Genomic DNA, 10,633 nt, shown 5'->3' on the forward strand with positions numbered 1-10,633 from the left:
ATATGCTGGCATTGTGTAGGAGTACTAGAGTCGAGTGTGATGATACCAGGCCCAATTCTGTCCAAGTACAGCATCAAGTTAGGCTGCAAATATGTCAGATATGTCAGATATGTCAAATATGAAATAGAAAGCTTTTTGTCTGGTCTGTTATCCTAACAAACCAGACAAAAAAGTTAAAACTCTATAGCCAGATCATGCCAGGACTTCAAACTAAACTTTGTAATGGAAAATTTAACTTGTGGGTCACTTCTATGCATTCTTATTACAGAGAGCCTGACTACAATGTTTTTAGAGATTAAATCATTGTATGTTGTTGTTGTTTTTTTCATTTGCGTCTTTCATTCCGATTGCGTGCACCAGGGTTTATGACTCTGACCTTAAAGTTATTGACTCAAACATCTAAGTCCTTCCCACATTCCCAAATCCAAGTACCTCAGTATTTTGTTAATAATTCTCATGCCACTAATTCATTTTACTGTCATTCTTGGAAATAGATGTGTGTAGATGAACAACATCTATATTCCTTTGTATATGATCTCCACTGACAGCCATCAGAGCTGGATATAGACACACAGAAAGTCTGCCTTTTTTACTGCATAACCACTTATTTAACCCCAGGTAACCAATAATAATGATAAAAAAGCTTACCAAGCAACTCTTTTCATTTTGAAAATTGGTTGTGGTTTCTCCAAAAAGTTTTCCTCTGAGTCTTCTTGGGTATGATACTTCCAGAGCATGTTGATAACTGAATCCTTGAAAAGCATCAAACTCAGTGCTCAGGTGTTGTTTCCAGATTTAGTAAGATTTCTGGTCCAAGTCTGATGGCTTTGGCAAAAACTATGCTGCCATGCTGCAAACTGTAGATTTCTACACATGGAGGAGGCTGGGAAGAGGAGCCCAGGGAGGGCTGAATCTAACAGAGAGAGGTGATGTGCTGCGAGTCCACTGAGACAGCACAGCTGGCTTGAGGGAGAGGAGGGGGAGGAGCCGGCAATTGCTGATAGTTCAAATAACATCTTTCAAGAGAAAATGACTTTATCAAACTGCCACCCACTGACATTAACCATGTCACACAAACACATACTCTTTCTTCAGTCAGTATATAGCAGTGACTGTCACACACTGTCCACTATGCCTCTGCCTTTACAAATGCTCCTCTATTCTTTCCTCCAGAAACTGATGTATTGGTTGGATTTGCTCAATTCAATCACAATTTCACAGTTTTTCTTTGATTTGAATTGCTTTATTTCTTGATTTACAAAAACTGTTAGTCAGTGCTTGCAGACAGGCATGAAATAGGGCTCAGTGCTGACATCTGTTGGATATTTGGAAAACAAAACCGTACTCTCATGAGAGCAGATATTGTAATTTATTGTGATGATGTAAGAGAGGGTCCAAGTAAAGAAAACAGAGGTATATCAGTTCCTTAAATTTATTGGCCCTTACGTTGTGAAGCACAACAAAGAAAGTGATGTAAGACATGTTGTGAAAGCAAGAAGATTGATTATCACAACACATTTTGAGAATGGGGGGGGAAAAAAACTATTCTAGAGACACAGTGTCACCTGATGTAATACACAGATTGTCATGAACAAAAAATGACATCCCTATTTTTCAAACATTTTCAATTGTTCTACTTTCACACATATACATACATAGAGGCCAGTTGATTGAATGCTTGACAGAGAACAACTTCACAAACCTGTGAGCTTACACCTACTACCCCAAACACAGTAATTCAACTTAACAAAGCATACCTGACTGTTTTTACCATTGCTGATTAAATACAGTATGTGACATTTTCTAGTCACCGTGTTAAACCGCTTTTCTTATAAATAATACACAATGGGAGTGGTAAAAAAAAAAAAAAGTAAAATCCTAAAACATATTAAACATCAACTGAATTCAAGCACTAGATTCTAACACTGATTAAACTAAACATGGATTTAAAAAAGGCAATTTGTCATGTAATACTGGTGATCAGATGAAGGCCGAAATAAACTTTCCCAGACTCAAACGTCTATACTTGGAGACTGAGAATTTTCTGGAAGGAGTGAAACATCTTGGCACATGTTTTGATCATGGATGGATTTGTTTTCAATTTTAACCAATCCCAGTCTCTTCTTCAATAATTTGTCCTCATTATTTAACTTCGTCCGGATTGCAGTTTTTATTTGACTGCCATCTACGCTAAACTTGACAGCCACATGATCTGAAAGAAAAAACATAAGTAAGTTGTTATCTCCATTTTGCATAATAAAATTCTGAAGTCATGAGCTGCAACAAAGAAGGTCTGTGTGCTTAAAATGTGATAATGTTAACGTTGTTCTCTATATCTTACCAATAATGCTTCTCAAGATATCAGGTGGGAGTTGAGGCTTGTGGCAATCTTCTCCGCTAAAACTGTTCTTTCGGCCCTGCAGAGAGTGTGTGGCCAAAGTTTCTCTGTCAAAAAGCATCATCAGCAGTGCAGAGGTGTACTTCTTGTAGTCTGAAATCTCTGCGATGCGCTCATAAAGATTTTTTGGTACTCGGAGGTTCTCAGCGAGATACAGGAAGCTGATATCATCCTGTGGCCAAAAAAGAAATATGTTGGCACCAGATGTTTTAAGATGCATCAATTTGTAAATCTGTCTATTATAGTTTCTGTATATATAGTGTATCTGAGCCTAAAAACAAGCTTGAAACAGGAGCACTGACAAAAAAACTCCTAGGATAACAAAATGTTGTTGTGCGGTTACTAGAAGACACGTAGTATACGAGTCCTGACCTCCGGGATATTATGAACTGCTCTCATCTCTGCATCAGACTCTGACAGGAAAGAGATTGCTTCATCTTGAGAGTTCTGCGGTGCAACCACTGGGTCACCTCCTTGGAGAACGTGATCCAGAGTGACTCGAAGTTCATGTGTTGTGTGCCTCATCTGCATCATGAGAGTGTTCATCTCTGCACAAACAGTCAAGTATCTTTAGAAATGCTGAAGCAGGAGCAAGTTTATTCATTAAATGTTTAAGATGATTAAACAGCATGTTTACAGCCAATAGGCTCAGAGTTGCAGCTAGGATTTCAGAAAAACTGAGCTCATGAGTCCAAAAATCCCCCAGCACACCCCTGTGCTTCTTTCAATTTTTTTTTCCCATCTAACTGTTTCAAAGCCATCGTTACACATTGCCCTTATCGTTATTTAATTTTGGTGTTGAACACCAAATCCCCTTTTCTTTAGTTTCAAAACATTTTTTTCCCTGAATCTGTATTTTCCTAATACTTTCTTCTGAGGTTTCCTTTGAAAAAACTAAATAAATGTGCTTAGTTATAGGGAACGTCATTAGAAGAAAAACTCAATTAAATATCAGGTAAACATTAATTTATTATTCATTAGGAATGTGAATTTAAATATGCCACTGGAGGCAAATGTCACATGTATGCATGATCAGCTGACCTGCTGTGTACTGAGTAAAAGACTGTCTAGGTTACGTGAGCAATTAAGTAATATTTTTTAACTGGCATTTAACATGGTCTCTGTTTTCCCTACATTAGTACCAATTAACACAGTTCTTTCCAGTAAGCCTCTTGGACATTATTCAGAAAATTACAGACATGTGAAAGAAACCATTACCTTTATTATCCAATTAATTATTTTGTTGTCTAAAATCAGTAAGAAGTCTTTTTACTTTAAAGTCAACCTTAAAAAACAATTACGTGTAATACGTGTTTAATCCTACAGTGTAACTTCCCTTTAGTTTCATTAACTGCCCACATAAAGTTACAGATGTACTGAAATGTGTCAGAGGAAGTGACCTCAGTGGCAGCTACAGCCCTCAAGGCTCAGCTAAAAATAGATCATAGTCAATAGACTGAGTGGTCTTGACAGGTATTTTCTTGAAACATATCAATTAATAAATGAGTCATATTTTCTTTCCACCCACCTTTCAGCTCCCTCAGTTCTCTCTCAGCCAATATTCTGCATCTGCGTTCATATTTGAGTTGTGCCTGCAGTTGCTCTATTTTCATGAGGAGACTGATGGTGTCTGTCCTGATGCCTGGACTTGCAACATTTTCTTCATCAAAATCAATAGTATCATGCTGCCAAGTAAGAAGATATCAGGTGAACCATTGGCACATGTGGAATTAACGTTTTGTTTTTGTTTTATTGCACACAGTAAAATCTCTCACCTCGTTTTGGGGATAAGGTGAGTAACTGGACTCGTCAGCCAACCTGTACTTGTCATCCGATGGATCGCCGCCAAACTCCTCTGTGTCTGCGCCGATCTTCATCATCTTCGCTGGAGGCTGGGATGGAGACGCTCCTGTCCCTTTCTTTGGTGGCATATGGGTACACAATACACTAATCTGGGGAGTGCAGATTGGATTGTTAGTCCTCGCATCAAGTCTGGCTTTTTCTTCACAGGATGGAGTTAAACTTTCAGTGAAACTTTTTGTTCAGTCGCTTACTACATTGTTGATATGAGCCCAACATGAAAAGTTGCAGTTCGCGGTGCGTCCCCCACCCCCTGCCTCCCCCTACCTCCCCCTCCACCCCTCCTGCCAGCCTCCAGCTGGAGCCCCTGAGTGACACTAACTGTCTTTCAACACATTCAATGACACCATCATGACATTCAATGTTTTAACGGGTAGATGAGCCTCACCTGGACGTTCAGCTCGACTTCAGGGATGAACTGTCACGACTCTCACTGAGGACAAAGACAGCGCAGTAAATGGAAATACTGCGTAGTAGAGGAAGTAGTAGTACTACTGCAGTACTGCAGTACATGGATCCTGATACAACTACGGCTCATTTTTGTCAGTAGCGCAAAACGTTTGCTGTTAAATATATGTGAAATACAGGTCCCATATTTATCTCTTGCCGTGTATGGTACACACGTGTAAAAGATTAGTGTGTGGTTTGATTTAAAAAAAATTACAATTATATGCGGAACAAAGGTGCGAAAACTCCTTCCCCGAGGGAAGTATTTTGGCCCAGTACAGTTTCCTGCTCATCAAAATCCGTAATTTGACCAATAGAAATTCAGGGTTTCAATAGAAGGCGGGACTTCTTGGTCTACTTGTGAATATCAACCAATCAGCGCCTAGGTTCGCAACCAAGTCAACTTCCTAGTTCGGTTGCAGAGCACCCATGTGGGTTCAGTGTTGACTGAGAAAGTTGAAGCTAAACTTCAAACTACGGTCACCGTTTACTTTGAAACGCAGTGTCGTCGCGTTTCACCATGTCGTCTTTTTTCATAAAGTCAAAGGAAAAGGGAAAAAATACAGCTGTGACAAAACGAAAGGTAAGGGGGCTGGACTGTTAGTTACCACGTTAGCTAGCAAGCAGGTTGGCTAACACGACTTAATGGTGTGTTAACTGGTGCCAGCCACTAATATAAGAAAGCATTAAATCCTCTTAAAGTGCATGGTCAGTACAGTTTATGCTCGCTGGCTCCAGTTTGTTTCACATTATGTTGGTTAATGGTGTCCCATGTCATGCTTGGACCACTTTATGACTGAGGATAACGATAAAAAATCCCAAAATTGACTATAGCTGCACTATCAAGTATTGTAAGTGAATGCTTCTTTCTGAGCCAAGTTTAACTTATGTATAGTGTTGATAATGAACAGATATATCAACTAAAATTGATAAGGCTTTTAGGAAGAAACCTAAAAGCCCACTCGTTAAGCCCAACCCCTGCAGGTTTTTTCTTTTTGAAACTAAAGGAAAATAACTGTCTTTACTAACCCCTTTCCCCCCCTCCTGCTGCAGCATGATGGGGACAAAATGCGAGTTAAGAAACCAAATTCCAAATACGACGAAGAGATTTCCAGCGACTCAGAGACAGAGAGGTATTTTTTTTGTATAATGTTGAGTTAAGCATTGATTGCCTGGTGTTATGAGCTCAGAAGTAATCCATTACTGTGATTAAAGTGTTGGTGGTTGTTGTTCAGTCCTATACAGGCCAAGAAGAGGCAGTCCAATCAAGATGTTGAATATGATGAGACTCCACAAGAGAAGAAGCTCAGATTAGCCAAACTTTACCTTGAACAGCTAAAAGAAGATGGTAAGTATCTACTACCCACCTGGCATCGAGGTTTAACATTACTCTGCTTGTTTATATTCATTAAACAATCTTTTGTCAATCAGAGGAAAATAAAGCTGAAGAAGAATCCTTTGAAACGGACCTGGTTGCTGGAAGACTCCAAGAAGAAGTGGTAAGTAATTGTTCTCTGCAAAAAATTAATAAATTAATGAAACAACACATTTTTTTCTATATTTTAGGTAGGTGCAATTGCCAATTTTGGGGTCAGTTGCACGTCAGTTTACATCAAGGCTGCCCTACTCTGCATTTAGCGGAGATCATTTTTTGTATAATTTGACTTTAACTTAAGGACTTTATTGTCTCCTTTCATTTCTAAGATCAACCAATCACACTCTACACAGGTCTATGTTATTGATCTTTCTGTATATGTGATTCCCCTTAGCTTGAACAGAAGGGAAAACTTCAGCGACTTATTGCCAAAGATGTAAGTATGAGAATTTATCTCCTTAAATCTCCACTGTGTGCCAAGTGTCTTTATAAACAAACTGGCTTGAATTTGATTTTCTTCTATCTGTCTTTTAGCTCATTCCACCAGATCCTTCAGAGATCAGGCTGTTAAGAGGACACAAGCTTCCAATTACCTGTCTGGTGATTAGCTCTGATGAGAAGTTCATCTTTTCTGCTGCTAAAGACTGCTCCATCATTAAATGTAAGTATACAATGACGTCCCATAAAGTCACCATTTTTATCAAGGTCAGAAAAATACGTCTTAAAATGTACTTATAGTTGGTTGTCTCCATTCATTTTTTTCTTAAATCTTCAGGGGATGTTGAGAGTGGAAAGAAACTGCACACGATACCTGGAGGAAGGAAAGGTACGGAGGATCGCCATGTTGGACATACAGCCCACATCCTGTGTATGGCCATATCATCAGATGGAAAATACTTGGTGAGTATTCCTCCTCCAGCAAATCAGCAATACCTCATTGTCTACATTTACATGTGAACCAGACTTGCCAAAGTGTGACAGAATCAACTTTCTTATCATTTTTTTAGGCCACTGGAGACTTGAACAAGCTGATCATGATTTGGGAAGCAGAAACATGTAAACATCTGTATAAATTCACAGGACACAAAGGGCCTGTATCGGTACGTTCTCAGTCTTTATCCCACATGACACAATAACATCTGTCCTCTTTATCTTAATAGTTGTGTAGAGAGTAGGCTTGTCGTCTTCTTGTTAGTAATATCAAATTGTTTTTCCTTCTCAGGGTCTCTCGTTCAGAAAGGGAAGTCATGATCTTTACAGTGCCTCTCATGATCGCTCAGTGAAGGTGTGGAATGTGGATGAGAATGCGTATGTGGAAACTCTGTAAGTTACTTACCCAAACTAACATTTATTTCACTCCCCAAAACTTGGTTTTGTCTCACATGTAAATATAACACAAATCTGTACAGCTTTGGGCATCAGGATGCCATCACAGGACTGGACAGCCTGAGCCGTGAGTGCTGTGTGACTGCAGGAGGACGGGACCGCACTGTGAGGGTGTGGAAGATAGCAGAGGAGTCTCAGCTAGTGTTCCACGGCCACGAGTGAGTCTTTGTCTGATTCTGTGTCTTGCTTGTTGGAGCAGAGAGTTTAGATATGTTGGTTTACTGTCGGGTCCAAATGTTAGCACACTGAATTTAAAACGTCTTTTTATGTTTTTTTCCCTTTGGTTTTGAGTTAGAAGTGAAGGTTATACGAATGATAAACATGCAATGAGGCGATAATGTAAAGCAAAAAAGTTCAAGTTTGACTGTAATGTAACCAGGGATTGATATGCTCACTGTTTAGTGGTCCAGGATCTGGTGATCTTTAAATTTCAGAGCTGTGTTTATTACTTGAAGGCAAAAAAAACAAAACCTTTGAAACATGTACAAAAAGTATTGATACAACCCAAAGTACAAAAAATATTTTAGGTGACTTGTACTGTACTCCCTGACAGAAGGAAGTATAAATTTGCTTTTGGGGGATTTCTTGCTCCACGTCTAAATGTGGCTACTTTTAGTTTTTGCATGTCAAAACGCTTTAAACATGATTTCTCCACGTGGTTGAAGATTTATAATGGCGCATATAACTTTTGGAAGTAAGAATAGTTTTGAGTAATGAATATTTGTTCTGCTGTGAATGTAGACTCAACTGATAATATCTGTCCTAATATTCATATACAGTGTCCTACTGCTCCTGTTAACTTACAGAAAGAAAAACAATATGTTCTTTACTCATCATTCTGTTTTCCTCCAGGGGTTCAATTGATTGTATCCAACTCATAAATGAGGAGCACATGATAACAGGAGCTGATGATGGGTGAGGCATCAGTGGCATTTTTTTCAAGTAGTATTTTCCAGGATCTTGCTGTGCACAGTTTCATTCATGTTTCTCCTTTGTGCCCTCTCTCTCAATTTTCCGACCAACCTCAGCTCTGTGTCCCTTTGGAGTGTCAACAAGAAGAAGCCTCTCAGTACAGTGAAGCAGGCTCATGGTTGCCATGGCGATGCAGGGCTAGAGCAGCCTCACTGGGTAGCTTCGGTAGCGGCGCTTCAGAACTCCGATGCTGTAGCCTCAGGTGCCTCTGGCTGTGAGAGTCCTCTTAACAAGATTTTTATTAAGACACAGACACAAACGCACACACACATTTATTATGTGCAGAATACGTAAATTAAACCTTTTTGGTGTATAAACGCAAATGTCTTCAGTATAATTAACACACATCTTTATTTCTACACACACACACAGAGTACATTTTATGTTTATATGTAAATAGGATGTTTTTTGGTGTGTAATAATAACTCTGTTGTATAGGTTCCCACAACTCTCAGGTGCAACTGTGGAAGTGTGGGCAGAATTACCGTGGGCTGCAGCCTCTGTTCAGTGTGCCAGTGGTAAGCTCTTAGTCATCTTTGGTTTAAAATACATCTTATTTGATTAGGTAGAATGAATTAGTGGCAGCTAACAGTTGCCTCCTCCACTTTCTTTTTCTCCGCTGCTTTCTCTACCAGTCTGGGTTTGTCAACAGCCTGAAGTTTTCGAGCTCTGGGCAGTTCTTGGTGGCAGGAGTTGGACAGGAGCACAGGTAACTGAACTATTGGTCATGTTTCCATAGAAACTGTCTGTGGAGTTCCTAAAAAAGCGGTCTCCCTTGCATTAAGTGTCCACTAGATGACAGTGTTAGTCCATCTCAGGTTTAGTGCAGTCTCAGCTGTCTGATTTTATTAAGTGATAGTCTTTTGAAATTAGGTGGCCCATGAGTGAGAAAATGAGTGTTGATTGAAGGAAGCTCAAAACATTGGGAATGTAATGTGCATTAGGTGTTAGAAAATCTTATTTTGTCAGATGTATTCATTTATGGAAATAAAAGAAAAATGACTCATAAAGAGGGATGTTTATTTATTATGTTATGCAGCAAATACTCCAATCTCCTCCATACCAGAAAAAATAATTAAAACTTTGCCACCTGATACACCATGTTGAATTTTTTTTTCACTCAATGGTCATTTTTAAAGAAATTAAATACAGCAAACAGAGCTGTCAATCTGAACATAACCTGAAGGCTAAAGTGACTAATAATTTCCAGGAAAGGCTGGAATTGCATCCAAATTTGACAGATCGATGTGTTCTGTTTTGGATTCGTGATCGTACACAATATTTAAAATAGCTATGATATTAGTCCCTATTTGATTTCCAGTACTTTTTGTCAGATGATGGGGAAACAAATGTTTGAGGCACCACTGGAAATTTGATAACTAGTATGATTTAGTTAACATGTAGACTTCCTCACCCCTGGTTGCTGAATCAGTTTGAAACATAATTTCAGCCGGAAGTGGCAACAGAGTCGATCACTTGTCTCGTCTACTTTAAATAATGTTTGAATTCTGTGTGTAATGATGATCTGTTTCTATCCATCCTCTGATTCTATGTTCATGTTCATGCAGGTTGGGCCGATGGTGGAGACTAAAAGAGGCCAAGAATGGGATCTACATTATTCCTCTTAAAAGGAAACCACCTAATCCAGAAGAAACCAAGATTACCAAATAGTGAACTGTTAAGTTTCTTTTTGTTTTTTTGTAAATTAAAGGTTTAAAAACATCCTGAGTATCATGTTGTTGTTTATACATCAGCATAAGTCTTATTTGTAAAAAAATAAAATAAAACCAAACACATTTGCAGAGTGATTTGATCAGGAATTGGCTGTTTTTCTTTGTTTTGTTTAGTTTTTTTAGAAGAGGTTGTCTGGTAGAAGTGTCTACATCCTGACCAAGACTGCTCTCTTACTCTTATCATGGTTTTCTTTTTTTTTCTTTTTTAAATAATTCTGCTGAAAGTATATGAAGGGAAAAGTTAGCGTCACTTTTGTTTAAATCACCAGAGGCAGTCTAAGAAGCAAAAGTTTGGGTTTAACCCTGGCCTTCGTTGTCATGGTAACTGCTTCTTCGTAGGTCATTGTCAGCCTCTCAGAGCCAATTGTAAAATTAAACTCAACGGGGGAATCATTTATCTCTGTTGGTAGAGAACTTTAATTAATGTTTTTTTAAAGTATGAATAGCAACTGTTCCATTCAA

The 10,633-nt window shown here is 38.8% G+C and overlaps 2 protein-coding genes across 3 annotated transcripts; one reads left to right on the forward strand and one right to left on the reverse strand.

Moving 5' to 3' along the window:
- Positions 1 to 1,418: 1,418 nt before the first annotated feature.
- Positions 1,419 to 4,878, reverse strand: LOC133977773 (uncharacterized). The gene is made up of 6 exons (XM_062416049.1): positions 4,647 to 4,878; positions 4,174 to 4,350; positions 3,927 to 4,083; positions 2,771 to 2,946; positions 2,342 to 2,570; positions 1,419 to 2,212 (listed from the first exon to the last, which is right to left on the reverse strand). Exons 2-6 carry the CDS (start codon positions 4,327 to 4,329, stop codon positions 2,013 to 2,015), a joined length of 918 nt encoding a protein of 305 aa, XP_062272033.1. The 5' UTR covers positions 4,330 to 4,350; positions 4,647 to 4,878; the 3' UTR covers positions 1,419 to 2,012.
- A 250-nt stretch (positions 4,879 to 5,128) lies between these two features.
- On the forward strand, positions 5,129 to 10,160 carry rrp9 (ribosomal RNA processing 9, U3 small nucleolar RNA binding protein). 2 transcript variants are annotated; one of them, XM_062415764.1, is made up of 15 exons: positions 5,129 to 5,288; positions 5,759 to 5,838; positions 5,941 to 6,053; positions 6,137 to 6,204; positions 6,475 to 6,516; positions 6,615 to 6,741; positions 6,856 to 6,980; positions 7,088 to 7,180; positions 7,303 to 7,403; positions 7,490 to 7,624; positions 8,319 to 8,381; positions 8,495 to 8,652; positions 8,877 to 8,956; positions 9,074 to 9,147; positions 10,007 to 10,160. In XM_062415764.1, the coding sequence occupies exons 1-15, from the start codon at positions 5,226 to 5,228 to the stop codon at positions 10,107 to 10,109; spliced, it is 1,425 nt and encodes a 474-aa protein (XP_062271748.1). In that variant the 5' UTR covers positions 5,129 to 5,225; the 3' UTR covers positions 10,110 to 10,160. The 2 variants fall into 2 exon arrangements, with proteins under 2 accessions (XP_062271748.1, XP_062271749.1); XM_062415765.1 differs by having other exon boundaries at positions 8,495 to 8,640.
- Positions 10,161 to 10,633: the final 473 nt, after the last annotated feature.

This window comes from Scomber scombrus, chromosome 3, assembly GCF_963691925.1.
Source record: "Scomber scombrus chromosome 3, fScoSco1.1, whole genome shotgun sequence".
In the NCBI taxonomy this organism is placed as follows: Eukaryota; Metazoa; Chordata; class Actinopteri; order Scombriformes; family Scombridae; genus Scomber; species Scomber scombrus.